The sequence below is a fragment of the Oncorhynchus clarkii genome, chromosome 23, assembly GCF_045791955.1.
Source record: "Oncorhynchus clarkii lewisi isolate Uvic-CL-2024 chromosome 23, UVic_Ocla_1.0, whole genome shotgun sequence".
In the NCBI taxonomy this organism is placed as follows: domain Eukaryota; kingdom Metazoa; phylum Chordata; class Actinopteri; order Salmoniformes; family Salmonidae; genus Oncorhynchus; species Oncorhynchus clarkii.
Window position 1 is genome coordinate 60,880,366 of NC_092169.1, and position 17,002 is coordinate 60,897,367.

Below are 17,002 nucleotides of genomic sequence, written 5' to 3' on the forward strand. Positions count from 1 at the left end.
GACTGGTGGTTTATTACCAGGAGACTGGTTTATTAACAGGAGACTGGTGGGTTATTAACAGGAGACTGGTGGTTTATTAACAGGAGACTGGTTTATTAACAGGAGACTGGTGGGTTATTAACAGGAGACTGGTTTATTACCAGGAGACTGGTGGGTTATTAACAGGAGACTGGTGGTTTATTACCAGGAGACTGATGATTTATTAACAGAGTGCTGCTCCTTCCTCACAGTGACTAGAGTGCTGCTCCTTCCTCACAGTGACTAGCAGCTCCTTCCTCCCAGTGACTAGCAGCTCCTTCCTCCCAGTGAGGAAGGAGCAACACTCTAGCACTGGGCCAGTAACCGAAAGGTTGCTGGATCGAACCCCTGACAAGGTAAAAATATGTTGCTCTGCCCCTGAGGTAGTCAACCCACTGTTCCCAGGGCACTGAAGACGTGGATGTTGATTATGGCACCCCCCCCCCCCCCTGCACCTCTCTGATTCAGAGGGTTAAATGACTCCTTCACCTCTCTGATTCAGAGGGTTAAATGACTCCTTCACCTCTCTGATTCAGAGGGTTAAATGACTCCTTCACCTCTCTGATTCAGAGGGTTAAATGACTCCTTCACCTCTCTGATTCAAAGGGTTAAATGACTCCTTCACCTCTCTGATTCAGAGGGTTAAATGACTCCTTTACCTCTCTGATTCAGAGGGTTAAATGACTCCTTCACCTCTCTGATTCAGAGGGTTAAATGACTCCTTCACCTCTCTGATTCAGAGGGTTAAATGACTCCTTCACCTCTCTGATTCAGAGGGTTAAATGACTCCTTCACCTCTCTGATTCAGAGGGTTAAATGACTCCTTCACCTCTCTGATTCAGAGGGTTAAATGACTCCTTCACCTCTCTGATTCAGAGGGTTAAATGACTCCTTCACCTCTCTGATTCAGAGGGTTAAATGACTCCTTCACCTCTCTGATTCAGAGGGTTAAATGACTCCTGCACCTCTCTGATTCAGAGGGTTAAATGACTCCTGCACCTCTCTGATTCAGAGGGTTAAATGACTCCTGCACCTCTCTGATTCAGAGGGTTAAATGACTCCTGCACCTCTCTGATTCAGAGGGTTAAATGACTCCTGCACCTCTCTGATTCAGAGGGTTAAATGACTCCTTCACCTCTCTGATTCAGAGGGTTAAATGACTCCTTTTCAGTTGAATGCATTCAGTTGTACAAGAAAAACTGACTAGGTCTCCCCCTTTCCCTAATACAACTGACTAGATATCCCCCCTTTCCCTAATACAACTGACTAGGTATCCCCCCCTTTCCCTAATACAACTGACTAGGTATCCCCCCTTTCCCTAATACAACTGACTAGGTATCCCCCCTTTCCCTAATACAACTGACTAGGTATCCCCCCCTTTCCCTAATACAACTGACTAGATATCCCCCTTTCCCTAATACAACTGACTAGGTATCCCCCCTTTCCCTAATACAACTGACTAGGTATCCCCCCTTTCCCTAATACAACTGACTAGGTCTCCCCCCTTTCCCTAATACAACTGACTAGGTCTCCCCCCTTTCCCTAATACAACTGACTAGGTATCCCCCCCTTTCCCTAATACAACTGACTAGATATCCCCCTTTCCCTAATACAACTGACTAGGTATCCCCCCTTTCCCTAATACAACTGACTAGGTATCCCCCCTTTCCCTAATACAACTGACTAGGTCTCCCCCCTTTCCCTAATACAACTGACTAGGTCTCCCCCCTTTCCCTAATACAACTGACTAGGTCTCCCCCCTTTCCCTAATACAACTGACTAGGTATCCCCCCTTTCCCTAATACAACTGACTAGGTATCCCCCCTTTCCCTAATACAACTGACTAGGTATCCCCCCTTTCCCTAATACAACTGACTAGGTCTCCCCCCTTTCCCTAATACAACTGACTAGGTCTCCCCCCTTTCCCTAATACAACTGACTAGGTATCCCCCCTTTCCCTAATACAACTGACTAGGTCTCCCCCCTTTCCCTAATACAACTGACTAGGTCTCCCCCCTTTCCCTAATACAACTGACTAGGTCTCCCCCCTTTCCCTAATACAACTGACTAGGTCTCCCCCTTTCCCTAATACAACTGACTAGGTCTCCCCCCTTTCCCTAATACAACTGACTAGGTCTCCCCCCTTTCCCTAATACAACTGACTAGGTCTCCCCCTTTCCCTAATACAACTGACTAGGTCTCCCCCCTTTCCCTAATACAACTGACTAGGTCTCCCCCTTTCCCTAATACAACTGACTAGGTCTCCCCCTTTCCCTAATACAACTGACTAGGTCTCCCCCCTTTCCCTAATACAACTGACTAGGTCTCCCCCCTTTCCCTAATACAACTGACTAGGTCTCCCCCCTTTCCCTAATACAACTGACTAGGTCTCCCCCCTTTCCCTAATACAACTGACTAGGTCTCCCCCTTTCCCTAATACAACTGACTAGGTCTCCCCCTTTCCCTAATACAACTGACTAGGTATCCCCCCTTTCCCTAATACAACTGACTAGGTCTCCCCCCTTTCCCTAATACAACTGACTAGGTCTCCCCCCTTTCCCTAATACAACTGACTAGGTCTCCCCCCTTTCCCTAATACAACTGACTAGGTCTCCCCCCTTTCCCTAATACAACTGACTAGGTCTCCCCCTTTCCCTAATACAACTGACTAGGTCTCCCCCCTTTCCCTAATACAACTGACTAGGTATCCCCCCTTTCCCTAATACAACTGACTAGGTCTCCCCCCTTTCCCTAATACAACTGACTAGGTATCCCCCCTTTCCCTAATACAACTGACTAGGTCTCCCCCCTTTCCCTAATACAACTGACTAGGTATCCCCCCTTTCCCTAATACAACTGACTAGGTATCCCCCCTTTCCCTAATACAACTGACTAGGTATCCCCCCTTTCCCTAATACAACTGACTAGGTCTCCCCCCTTTCCCTAATACAACTGACTAGGTCTCCCCCCTTTCCCTAATACAACTGACTAGGTATCCCCCCTTTCCCTAATACAACTGACTAGGTCTCCCCCCTTTCCCTAATACAACTGACTAGGTCTCCCCCCTTTCCCTAATACAACTGACTAGGTCTCCCCCCTTTCCCTAATACAACTGACTAGGTCTCCCCCTTTCCCTAATACAACTGACTAGGTCTCCCCCCTTTCCCTAATACAACTGACTAGGTCTCCCCCTTTCCCTAATACAACTGACTAGGTCTCCCCCTTTCCCTAATACAACTGACTAGGTCTCCCCCCTTTCCCTAATACAACTGACTAGGTCTCCCCCCTTTCCCTAATACAACTGACTAGGTCTCCCCCTTTCCCTAATACAACTGACTAGGTCTCCCCCCTTTCCCTAATACAACTGACTAGGTCTCCCCCCTTTCCCTAATACAACTGACTAGGTCTCCCCCCTTTCCCTAATACAACTGACTAGGTCTCCCCCTTTCCCTAATACAACTGACTAGGTCTCCCCCTTTCCCTAATACAACTGACTAGGTATCCCCCCTTTCCCTAATACAACTGACTAGGTATCCCCCCTTTCCCTAATACAACTGACTAGGTCTCCCCCCTTTCCCTAATACAACTGACTAGGTCTCCCCCCTTTCCCTAATACAACTGACTAGGTCTCCCCCTTTCCCTAATACAACTGACTAGGTCTCCCCCTTTCCCTAATACAACTGACTAGGTCTCCCCCTTTCCCTAATACAACTGACTAGGTCTCCCCCCTTTCCCTAATACAACTGACTAGGTCTCCCCCTTTCCCTAATACAACTGACTAGGTCTCCCCCTTTCCCTAATACAACTGACTAGGTATCCCCCCTTTCCCTAATACAACTGATTAGGTCTCCCCCCTTTCCCTAATACAACTGACTAGGTCTCCCCCCTTTCCCTAATACAACTGACTAGGTCTCCCCCCTTTCCCTAATACAACTGACTAGGTCTCCCCCCTTTCCCTAATACAACTGACTAGGTCTCCCCCTTTCCCTAATACAACTGACTAGGTCTCCCCCCTTTCCCTAATACAACTGACTAGGTCTCCCCCTTTCCCTAATACAACTGACTAGGTCTCCCCCTTTCCCTAATACAACTGACTAGGTCTCCCCCTTTCCCTAATACAACTGACTAGGTCTCCCCCCTTTCCCTAATACAACTGACTAGGTCTCCCCCTTTCCCTAATACAACTGACTAGGTCTCCCCCTTTCCCTAATACAACTGACTAGGTATCCCCCCTTTCCCTAATACAACTGACTAGGTCTCCCCCTTTCCCTAATACAACTGACTAGGTCTCCCCCTTTCCCTAATACAACTGACTAGGTCTCCCCCCTTTCCCTAATACAACTGACTAGGTATCCCCCCTTTCCCTAATACAACTGACTAGGTCTCCCCCCTTTCCCTAATACAACTGACTAGGTCTCCCCCTTTCCCTAATACAACTGACTAGGTCTCCCCCTTTCCCTAATACAACTGACTAGGTCTCCCCCTTTCCCTAATACAACTGACTAGGTCTCCCCCCTTTCCCTATACAACTGACTAGGTCTCCCCCCTTTCCCTAATACAACTGTGACATGGTTATTATAATGGTCTGGGCAGTTTTGTCCTAACTATGTACACCACAGGAGGCTGCTGAGGAACGGCAGCAAACACCTGGAAACCTGGAAAGAGTAGCTGCTGCCTTGGCAGAAACTAATTGGGATCCATAATAGACCCCAGGAAGAGTAGCTGCTGCCTTGGCAGGAACTAATGGGGATCCATAATAAACCCCAGGAAGAGTAGCTGCTGCCTTGGCAGGAACTAATGGGGATCCATAATAAACCCCAGGAAGAGTAGCTGCTGCCTTGACAGGAACTAATGGGGATCCATAATAAACCCCAGGAAGAGTAGCTGCTGCCTTGGCAGGAACTAACGGGGATCCATAATAAACCCCAGGAAGAGTAGCTGCTGCCTTGGCAGGAACTAATGGGGATCCATAATAAACCCCAGGAAGAGTAGCTGCTGCCTTGGCAGGAACTAATGGGTATCCATAATAAACCCCAGGAAGAGTAGCTGCTGCCTTGACAGGAACTAACGGGGATCCATAATAAACCTCAGGAAGAGTAGCTGCTGCCTTGGCAGGAACTAACGGGGATCCATAATAAACTCCAGGAAGAGTAGCTGCTGCCTTGGCAGGAACTAATGGGGATCCATAATAAACCCCAGGAAGAGTAGCTGCTGCTTTGGCAGGAACTAATGGGGATCCATAATAAACCCCAGGAAGAGTAGCTGCTGCCTTGGCAGGAACTAATTGGGATCCATAATAAACCCCAGGAAGAGAAGCTGCTGCCTTGGCAGGAACTAATGGGGATCCATAATAAACCCCAGGAAGAGTAGCTGCTGCCTTGGCAGGAACTAATGGGGATCCATAATAGACCCCAGGAAGAGTAGCTGCTGCCTTGGCAGGAACTAATGGGGAACCATAATAAACCCCAGGAAGAGTAGCTGCTGCCTTGGCAGGAACTAATGGGGATCCATAATAAACCCCAGGAAGAGTAGCTGCTGCCTTGGCAGGAACTAATGGGGATCCATAATAAACCCCAGGAAGAGTAGCTGCTGCCTTGGCAGGAACTAATGGGGATACATAATAAACCCCAGGAAGAGTAGCTGCTGCCTTGGCAGGAACTAATGGGGATCCATAATAAACCCCAGGAAGAGTAGATGCTGCCTTGGCAGGAACTAATGGGGATCCATAATAAACCCCAGGAAGAGTAGCTGCTGCCTTGGCAGGAACTAATGGGGATCCATAATAAACCCCAGGAAGAGTAGCTGCTGCCTTGGCAGGAACTAATGGGGATCCATAATAAACCCCAGGAAGAGTAGCTGCTGCCTTGGCAGGAACTAATGGGGATCCATAATAAACCCCAGGAAGAGTAGCTGCTGCCTTGGCAGGAACTAATGGGGATCCATAATAAACCCCAGGAAGAGTAGCTGCTGCCTTGGCAGGAACTAATGGGGATCCATAATAAACCCCAGGAAGAGTAGCTGCTGCCTTGGCAGGAACTAATGGGGATCCATAATAAACCCCAGGAAGAGTAGCTGCTGCCTTGGCAGGAACTAATGGGGATCCATAATAAACCCCAGGAAGAGTAGCTGCTGCCTTCGCAGGAACTAATGGGGATCCATAATAAACCCCAGGAAGAGTAGCTGCTGCCTTGACAGGAACTAATGGGGATCCATAATAAACCCCAGGAAGAGTAGCTGCTGCCTTGGCTGGAACTAATGGGGATCCATAATAAACCCCAGGAAGAGTAGCTGCTGCCCTGACAGGAACTAATGGGGATCCATAATAAACCCCAGGAAGAGTAGCTGCTGCCTTGGCAGGAACTAATGGGGATCCATAATAAATACAAATACCCTATTTTGAGAGTAAAATATAACAGAAATAACCTGATTGTCAGCCTCAAATGTATGACAATCACTGGATTAGGTTGCATATCAAAATATTTTAAATCATTCCAGCTTGGACGTATTTATTGAATACTATGTGAGTCATCAATTACACCTTTTAATAAATCTTTACGAATGACTTAATAATGATTAGTAATGACTTAATAATGACTTTAGAATGATTAATAATTATTTTATAATGATGAATAATTTCTTAATAATGATTAGTAATGACTTAATAATGACTTTATAATGGTGGCTGGTACCACCAAATCATGGGCTGGTACCACCAAATCCTGACAGGTACAACCAAATCATGGGCTGGTACCACCTGGTACCACCAAATCATGGGCTGGTACCACCAAATCATGGGCTGGTACCACCAAATCATGGGCTGGTGCCACCAAATCATGGGCTGGTACCACCAAATCATGGGCTGGTACCACCAAATCATGGGCTGGTACCACCAAATCATGGGCTGGTACCACCAAATCGTGGGCTGATGCCACCAACTGAAAACGTTGGTGGCCCCAGTGACACCAGGGGAAAATGTTGGTCTGGATCCCTGAGCTTACAAGAGATAAGAACATGATTGAAAAGACAACATTACTTAAACATTTAACATGAGCATCCCTCCCCCCTGTCCTTATCCTCAGGTGGTGCTGCCCATGCTATGCAGCTACATGTCTCACTGGTGGGAGCACGGCCCAGAGAACAACCCTCCAGAGACTGCAGACAGCTGCTGTACTCACCTCACCTCAGACCACATGAATAGTCTGCTGGGCAACATCCTGAAGATTATCTATAATAACCTGGGGATCGACGAGGGGGCCTGGATGAAGCGGCTTGCAGGTAGAGACACACCTTCTATCTACCACATGGTCAAAAGCACTTCAGCCTGCTTGTCAATGTCTTGGTTGTTATGTGTGTGTGTGTGTGTAGTTACCACGGCGTCGTGTGTCGTCAGAGGGGATCGTCAGCAATAATCATACATGCGCATAGAATTGAATTCCACTGTTTGTACTGAAAACTGTCTGCCTTAGGAAGAAGCCCACTGTGGGCAGGCCACTCAGTAGCATTGAGTCAAAAGTAAATGTCATGGACATGTCTACCTGGGATCATTAAAAACAATCAATCAACCCAGAAAAGGACTAAAAATAGCCCATATTAACATATGTAGCCTGAGAAACAAGGTCCATGAAGTTAGTAATTAACATCAGAACACATTCATATTCTGGCCATCTCTGAAACACACTTAGATAATTCCTTTGATGCAGCAGTAGCTAAACGTGGTTACAGAATATACAGGAAAGATCAATAAGTCCTTTGATACAGCAGTAGCTAAACGTGGTTATAGAATATACAGGGAAGATCAATAAGTCCTTTGATACAGCAGTAGCTAAACGTGGTTATAGAATATACAGGAAAGATCAATAAGTCCTTTGATACAGCAGTAGCTAAACGTGGTTATAGAATATACAGGAAAGATCAATAAGTCCTTTGATACAGCAGTAGCTAAACGTGGTTATAGAATATACAGGAAAGATCAATAAGTCCTTTGATACAGCAGTATCATGGTTATAGAATATACAGGAAAGGTCAATAAGTCCTTTGATACAGCAGTATCATGGTTATAGAATATACAGGAAAGGTCAATAAGTCCTTTGATACAGCAGTATCATGGTTACAGAATATACAGGAAAGGTCAATAAGTCCTTTGATACAGCAGTAGCTAAACGTGGTTATAGAATATACAGGAAAGATCAATAAGTCCTTTGATACAGCAGTAGCTAAACGTGGTTATAGAATATACAGGAAAGGTCAATAAGTCCTTTGATACAGCAGTATCATGGTTATAGAATATACAGGAAAGGTCAATAAGTCCTTTGATACAGCAGTAGCTAAACGTGGTTATAGAATATACAGGAAAGATCAATAAGTCCTTTGATACAGCTGTATCGTGGTTATAGAATATACAGGGAAGATCAATAAGTCCTTTGATACAGCTGTATCATGGTTATAGAATATACAGGGAAGATCAATAAGTCCTTTGATACAGCAGTATCATGGTTATAGAATATACAGGAAAGATCAATAAGTCCTTTGATACAGCAGTAGCTAAACGTGGTTATAGAATATACAGGAAAGATCAATAAGTCCTTTGATACAGCTGTATCGTGGTTATAGAATATACAGGAAAGATCAATAAGTCCTTTGATACAGCAGTATCGTGGTTATAGAATATACAGGAAAGATCAATAAGTCCTTTGATACAGCAGTAGCTAAACGTGGTTATAGAATATACAGGAAAGATCAATAAGTCCTTTGATACAGCTGTATCGTGGTTATAGAATATACAGGAAAGGTCAATAAGTCCTTTGATACAGCTGTATCGTGGTTATAGAATATACAGGAAAGATCAATAAGTCCTTTGATACAGCAGTAGCTAAACGTGGTTATAGAATATACAGGAAAGGTCAATAAGTCCTTTGATACAGCAGTATCATGGTTATAGAATATACAGGAAAGATCAATAAGTCCTTTGATACAGCAGTAGCTAAACGTGGTTATAGAATATACAGGGAAGATCAATAAGTCCTTTGATACAGCAGTATCATGGTTATAGAATATACAGGAAAGGTCAATAAGTCCTTTGATACAGCAGTATCATGGTTATAGAATATACAGGAAAGGTCAATAAGTCCTTTGATACAGCAGTAGCTAAACGTGGTTATAGAATATACAGGAAAGATCAATAAGTCCTTTGATACAGCTAAACGTGGTTATAGAATATACAGGAAAGATCAATAAGTCCTTTGATGCAGCAGTATCATGGTTATAGAATATACAGGAAAGGTCAATAAGTCCTTTGATACAGCAGTAGCTAAACGTGGTTATAGAATATACAGGAAAGGTCAATAAGTCCTTTGATACAGCAGTATCATGGTTATAGAATATACAGGAAAGATCAATAAGTCCTTTGATACAGCAGTAGCTAAACGTGGTTATAGAATATACAGGGAAGATCAATAAGTCCTTTGATACAGCAGTATCATGGTTATAGAATATACAGGAAAGGTCAATAAGTCCTTTGATACAGCAGTATCGTGGTTATAGAATATACAGGAAAGGTCAATAAGTCCTTTGATACAGCAGTAGCTAAACGTGGTTATAGAATATACAGGAAAGATCAATAAGTCCTTTGATACAGCTGTATCTTGGTTATAGAATATACAGGAAAGGTCAATAAGTCCTTTGATACAGCAGTATCATGGTTATAGAATATACAGGAAAGATCAATAAGTCCTTTGATACAGCAGTATCATGGTTATAGAATATACAGGAAAGATCAATAAGTCCTTTGATACAGCAGTATCATGGTTATAGAATATACAGGGAAGATCAATAAGTCCTTTGATACAGCAGTAGCTAAACGTGGTTATAGAATATACAGGAAAGGTCAATAAGTCCTTTGATACAGCAGTAGCTAAACGTGGTTATAGAATATACAGGAAAGATCAATAAGTCCTTTGATACAGCAGTATCATGGTTATAGAATATACAGGAAAGGTCAATAAGTCCTTTGATACAGCAGTATCATGGTTATAGAATATACAGGAAAGGTCAATAAGTCCTTTGATACAGCAGTATCATGGTTATAGAATATACAGGAAAGGTCAATAAGTCCTTTGATACAGCAGTATCATGGTTATAGAATATACAGGAAAGGTCAATAAGTCCTTTGATACAGCAGTATCATGGTTATAGAATATACAGGAAAGGTCAATAAGTCCTTTGATACAGCAGTATCATGGTTATAGAATATACAGGAAAGGTCAATAAGTCCTTTGATACAGCAGTATCATGGTTATAGAATATACAGGGAAGATCAATAAGTCCTTTGATACAGCAGTAGCTAAACGTGGTTATAGAATATACAGGAAAGGTCAATAAGTCCTTTGATACAGCAGTATCATGGTTATAGAATATACAGGAAAGGTCAATAAGTCCTTTGATACAGCAGTAGCTAAACGTGGTTATAGAATATACAGGAAAGGTCAATAAGTCCTTTGATACAGCAGTATCATGGTTATAGAATATACAGGAAAGGTCAATAAGTCCTTTGATACAGCAGTAGCTAAACGTGGTTATAGAATATACAGGAAAGGTCAATAAGTCCTTTGATACAGCAGTAGCTAAACGTGGTTATAGAATATACAGGAAAGATCAATAAGTCCTTTGATACAGCTGTATCGTGGTTATAGAATATACAGGAAAGGTCAATAAGTCCTTTGATACAGCAGTATCATGGTTATAGAATATACAGGAAAGGTCAATAAGTCCTTTGATACAGCAGTATCATGGTTATAGAATATACAGGAAAGGTCAATAAGTCCTTTGATACAGCAGTATCATGGTTATAGAATATACAGGAAAGATCAATAAGTCCTTTGATACAGCTGTATCGTGGTTATAGAATATACAGGAAAGATCAATAAGTCCTTTGATACAGCAGTATCATGGTTATAGAATATACAGGAAAGGTCAATAAGTCCTTTGATACAGCAGTATCATGGTTATAGAATATACAGGAAAGGTCAATAAGTCCTTTGATACAGCAGTAGCTAAACGTGGTTATAGAATATACAGGAAAGGTCAATAAGTCCTTTGATACAGCAGTACCTAAACGTGGTTATAGAATATACAGGAAAGGTCAATAAGTCCTTTGATACAGCAGTATCATGGTTATAGAATATACAGGAAAGGTCAATAAGTCCTTTGATACAGCAGTAGCTAAACGTGGTTATAGAATATACAGGAAAGGTCAATAAGTCCTTTGATACAGCAGTAGCTAAACGTGGTTATAGAATATACAGGAAAGGTCAATAAGTCCTTTGATACAGCAGTAGCTAAACGTGGTTATAGAATATACAGGAAAGATCAATAAGTCCTTTGATACAGCAGTAGCTAAACGTGGTTATAGAATATACAGGAAAGATAGAAATGTTCCAAGTGCCACATCAGGTTGTTCGGCAGATCAACAAATATTTTTCACATCTTCGACGTAGGAATCACTACAATACCCTCATCCATCTACACACAATACCCCATAATGACATCACAATACCCCATAATGATATCACAATACCCCATAATGACATCACAATACCCCATAATGACAAAGCAAAAACAGGGTTTTTAGAAGCAAGATTCTTGGTGGTTCTGACCTTCTTTCATTTAAGAATGGTGGCCACTGTGTTCTTGGGGACCTTCAATGCTGCAGAAATGTTTTGGTGTACCCTTCCCCAGATCTGTGCCTCGACACAATCCTGTCTCTGAGCTCTACGGACAATTCCTTCGACCTCGTGGCCTAGTTTTTGTTCTGACATTCACTGTCAACTGTGGGACCTTATATAGACAGGTGTGTGCCTTTTCAAATCATGTCCAATAAATAGAATTTAAGACAGGTGGAATCCAATCCAAGTTGGAGAAACATCTCAAGGATGATCAATGGAAACAGGCCATGAGAAGACGTCGTTCTGTTTTCTTGACATCTCGGTTGACCAGACAGGTCCTACAGGCCCTGATTTTGTAGCACCTGGACTACTGCCCAGTTGTGTGGTCATGTAGAAGGACATAGGTCAATTGCAGTTGGTCCAGAACAGAGCAGCACGCAGTGCACTTAGATGTACACGGAGGAAGAATGTCAATGACATGCATGTCAATCTCATCCGGGCTCAAAGTAGAGGAGAGAGTGACTACAACACTATTGGTCTTTGTGCGAGGTGTTGATGTGTTGAAGGTACGGAACTCTCTGTTTAAGCAGTTGGCTCACACAGTTCAGACTCTCATCGGTACATCGTAAGATATGCAGACAGAGGGTCTCTTCACAGTTCAGACTCTCATCGGTACATCGTAAGATATGCAGTCAGAGGGTCTCTTCACAGTCCCCAGGTCCAGAACAAGAGGCTGGGAAATGCTCAGTGTTAGAAACATGTCTACATGGAACTCTCTGCCACCCCAGGTAACTCAAGCTAGAAATAAAAACACGTTCAGAAACCAGATAGAAGAACATCTTACGGCACACCGGCGACTGTGAATAGACAAAGCCATTCTATAAATCTTGTATTGTAACATTGTATAATGTATTGTATTATATAGGTGGGTGACCTTGACCGAATCCTTGGCTTGTTCCAGAAGGAACGGCTTATAGGGCCGGAGCCATCTCTGAAGCGTGAGGCAGAGGCAGGAGATGATGTAGTTTTCTGTGGTGTTATGTAGTGTTAGGTAGTGTTGTGTATATTATATTATGCGTATAATGTATTTAGTATATTTTACTTGTTGTTTTGTTTCCTGTTTGAACCCCAGGAAGAGTAGTAATTGGTCGAGAACAAATTATAATGCTAAAATTGCATGTTGATTGACGGGGAAGCCTGAATTGGTTGACCGGCAGGTGGGTGCTCAGAAACACAGAGGTTACCCACACTTTACTTGTCTTCAACCCTTCTATGCCCTAGGAGCATAGGTCACCCACATGACCAAGCAGTTTCCCATACTGGATACGTGTTGTTACTGCATGTGGTGGTGATCATGTGTTGATGTCACGGGACACAGCAACCAAAATGCATTGTTTCTAAATGAAAACAAACTGTAAAATCATCCACAGTGAAACACCACCATCGTTGTTTAAATAAGAAAACAAACTGTAGAATCATCTAGAGTGAAACACCACCATCGTTGTTTAAATGAGAAAACAAACTGTAGAATCATCCAGAGTGAAACACCACCATCGTTGTTTAAATAAGAAAACAAACTGTAGAATCATCCAGAGTGAAACACCACCATCGTTGTTTAAATAAGAAAACAAACTGTAGAATCATCTAGAGTGAAACACCACCATCGTTGTTTAAATGAGAAAACAAACTGTAAAATCATCCAGAGTGAAACACCACCATCGTTGTTTAAATAAGAAAACAAACTGTAGAATCATCCAGAGTGAAACACCACCATCGTTGTTTAAATGAGAAAACAAACTGTTATATCATCCAGAGTGAAACACCACCATCGTTGTTTAAATAAGAAAACAAACTGTAGAATCATCCAGAGTGAAACACCACCATCGTTGTTTAAATGAGAAAACAAACTGTAGAATCATCCAGAGTGAAACACCACCATCGTTGTTTAAATAAGAAAACAAACTGTAGAATCATCTAGAGTGAAACACCACCATCGTTGTTTAAATGAGAAAACAAACTGTAGAATCATCTAGAGTGAAACACCACCATCGTTGTTTAAATAAGAAAACAAACTGTAGAATCATCCAGAGTGAAACACCACCATCGTTGTTTAAATGAGAAAACAAACTGTAGAATCATCCAGAGTGAAACACCACCATCGTTGTTTAAATAAGAAAACAAACTGTAGAATCATCCAGAGTGAAACACCACCATCGTTGTTTAAATGAGAAAACAAACTGTAGAATCATCCAGAGTGGAACACCACCATCGTTGTTTAAATAAGAAAACAAACTGTAGAATCATCTAGAGTGAAACACCACCATCGTTGTTTAAATAAGAAAACAAACTGTAGAATCATCCAGAGTGAAACACCACCATCGTTGTTTAAATAAGAAAACAAACTGTTATATCATCCAGAGTGAAACATCACCATCGTTGTTTAAATAAGAAAACAAACTGTAGAATCATCCAGAGTGAAACACCACCATCGTTGTTTAAATGAGAAAACAAACTGTAGAATCATCCAGAGTGAAACACCACCATCGTTGTTTAAATAAGAAAACAAACTGTTATATCATCCAGAGTGAAACACCACCATCGTTGTTTAAATAAGAAAACAAACTGTAGAATCATCCAGAGTGAAACACCACCATCGTTGTTTAAATAAGAAAACAAACTGTAGAATCATCCAGAGTGAAACACCACCATCGTTGTTTAAATAAGAAAACAAACTGTAGAATCATCCAGAGTGAAACACCACCATCGTTGTTTAAATAAGAAAACAAACTGTAGAATCATCCAGAGTGAAACACCACCATCGTTGTTTAAATAAGAAAACAAACTGTTATATCATCCAGAGTGAAACACCACCATCGTTGTTTAAATGAGAAAACAAACTGTAGAATCATCCAGAGTGAAACACCACCATCGTTGTTTAAATAAGAAAACAAACTGTAGAATCATCCAGAGTGAAACACCACCATCGTTGTTTAAATGAGAAAACAAACTGTAGAATCATCCAGAGTGAAACACCACCATCGTTGTTTAAATAAGAAAACAAACTGTAGAATCATCCAGAGTGAAACACCACCATCGTTGTTTAAATGAGAAAACAAACTGTAGAATCATCCAGAGTGAAACACCACCATCGTTGTTTAAATAAGAAAACAAACTGTAAAATCATCCAGAGTGAAACACCACCATCGTTGTTTAAATAAGAAAACAAACTGTAGAATCATCCAGAGTGAAACACCACCATCGTTGTTTAAATAAGAAAACAAACTGTAGAATCATCCAGAGTGAAACACCACCATCGTTGTTTAAATGAGAAAACAAACTGTTATATCATCCAGAGTGAAACACCACCATCGTTGTTTAAATGAGAAAACAAACTGTAGAATCATCCAGAGTGAAACACCACCATCGTTGTTTAAATAAGAAAACAAACTGTTATATCATCCAGAGTGAAACACCACCATCGTTGTTTAAATAAGAAAACAAACTGTAGAATCATCCAGAGTGAAACACCACCATCGTTGTTTAAATAAGAAAACAAACTGTAGAATCATCCAGAGTGAAACACCACCATCGTTGTTTCCCACCAGTCTCTCTCTCTCTAACTGTCCTTCTCTATTCTGTCCTCGCCTCCAGTGTTCTCTCAGCCAATCATTGGTAAGGCAAAGGGGGGGCTGTTGAAGACCCACTTTCTGCCGCTGATGGAGAAGTTGAGGAAGAAGGCTGCCACCGTACTGCAGGATGAGGAACAGATGAAGGCCGAGGGACGAGGGGAGATGTCTGAGGCTGAACTACTCATCCTGGATGAGTTTACCATCCTGATCAGAGACCTCTATGCCTTTTATCCGCTACTCATCCGCTTTGTAGACTACAACAGGTAACTAGACATTCTACTTCCTCCTCCTCCATGTTGCTGACTACAACAGGTAAAGGACCAGTGGGTAAAGTGAGAGGAGTGGGTGGATCAATAAGCAAAGTGTTTTTTAAAGTTGTTAAAGATGTGATGCCAGTTGCTGCTGTTGGTGTGACTGTTTTATCCAACTGAATGTCTTCTGTAACTTGTTTATAGTGGTCTGACTGTTGTGACTGTTTTATCCAACTTAAAGTCTACTGTAACTTGTTTCTAGTGGTCTGACTGTTTTATCCAACTGAATACTGTAACTTGTTTGCAATGTGTTTTTATCTTAGGGCCAAATGGCTGAAAGAATCGAACCCTGAGGCTGAGGAGCTCTTCCGCATGGTAGCAGAGGTCTTCATATTCTGGTCCAAGTCTCATGTAAGCTACACAGAGACAATGTCACATATCAATCATCACATCACTGTAACAGTTTCCAGGAAACATTTAATGTCCTAATCACTCTGGGATAGTTTCTACTGGTCGTCACCAAGGCACTCTGAGAGTGCGCTCTACACTTTTAAAAAAAAATACTCCTATTAAAATCCCATTCAATTCTAGGAATTCTTCAGCGTTTCTTTCTGCAATAAATACATGTTACATTTGCTTGCCTGGCAGCGAGAACTAGAAGACGGTGATGTATCTCTAGAGTGTTCATGTGTTTCTGTTCTTCTCCAAGTCCCCTGTCAGGCTGCAGGCCACATTTGCATAAATCCTTGGCAATATCCAACACTGAAATATTTTATTTCTTCCACTGCAGAATTTTAAACGGGAGGAGCAGAACTTTGTGGTTCAGAATGAGATCAACAATATGTCCTTCCTCATCACAGACACCAAGTCAAAGATGTCCAAGGCAAGTGGTGTTATATAGATGTTGTTTTTTTTTACATTGATATGTACAATTTAGGTGTACTATGACTCTGTATGGCATATATAAGTCAAAGAGCTTTGTCCCCCAAATATGAAGAAGACTGCACAGTAAGTTGTGATGACTGAACATAATTAAATGGATAAGTTGTTCTTGACCTGAAATGTGGCTTGGTGTTCAGAAAGAACAAGAGAGGACCCAGTACAGAGCCAGTATTGAAACATTATAGAGAACCTAGTGCAGAGCCCTGGGGGACACCAGTAGTGAGACATTAAAGAGGACCTAGTGCAGAGCCCTGGGGGACACCAGTAGTGAGACATTAAAGAGGACCTAGTACAGAGCCCTGGGGGACACCAGTAGTGATACATTAAAGAGGACCTAGTGCAGAGCCCTGGGGGACACCAGTAGTGAGACATTAAAGAGGACCTAGTACAGAGCCCTGGGGGACACCAGTAGTGAGACATTAAAGAGGACCTAGTGCAGAGCCCTGGGGGACACCAGTAGTGAGACATTAAAGAGGACCTAGTGCAGAGCCCTGGGGGACAC

At 42.2% G+C, this 17,002-nt stretch overlaps 1 protein-coding gene across 1 annotated transcript in view; it reads left to right on the plus strand.

Annotated features, from left to right (window-relative positions):
- The window catches only part of LOC139381183 (ryanodine receptor 2-like), a 497,608-nt gene that overhangs the window by 388,113 nt on the left and 92,493 nt on the right, over nt 1-17,002 (plus strand). The window contains exons 69-72 of the mRNA XM_071124606.1: nt 7,098-7,293; nt 15,330-15,570; nt 15,882-15,969; nt 16,349-16,441. Of these exons, the coding sequence (XP_070980707.1) occupies nt 7,098-7,293; nt 15,330-15,570; nt 15,882-15,969; nt 16,349-16,441 (618 nt within the window). The remainder of the gene's footprint in view (nt 1-7,097; nt 7,294-15,329; nt 15,571-15,881; nt 15,970-16,348; nt 16,442-17,002) is intronic.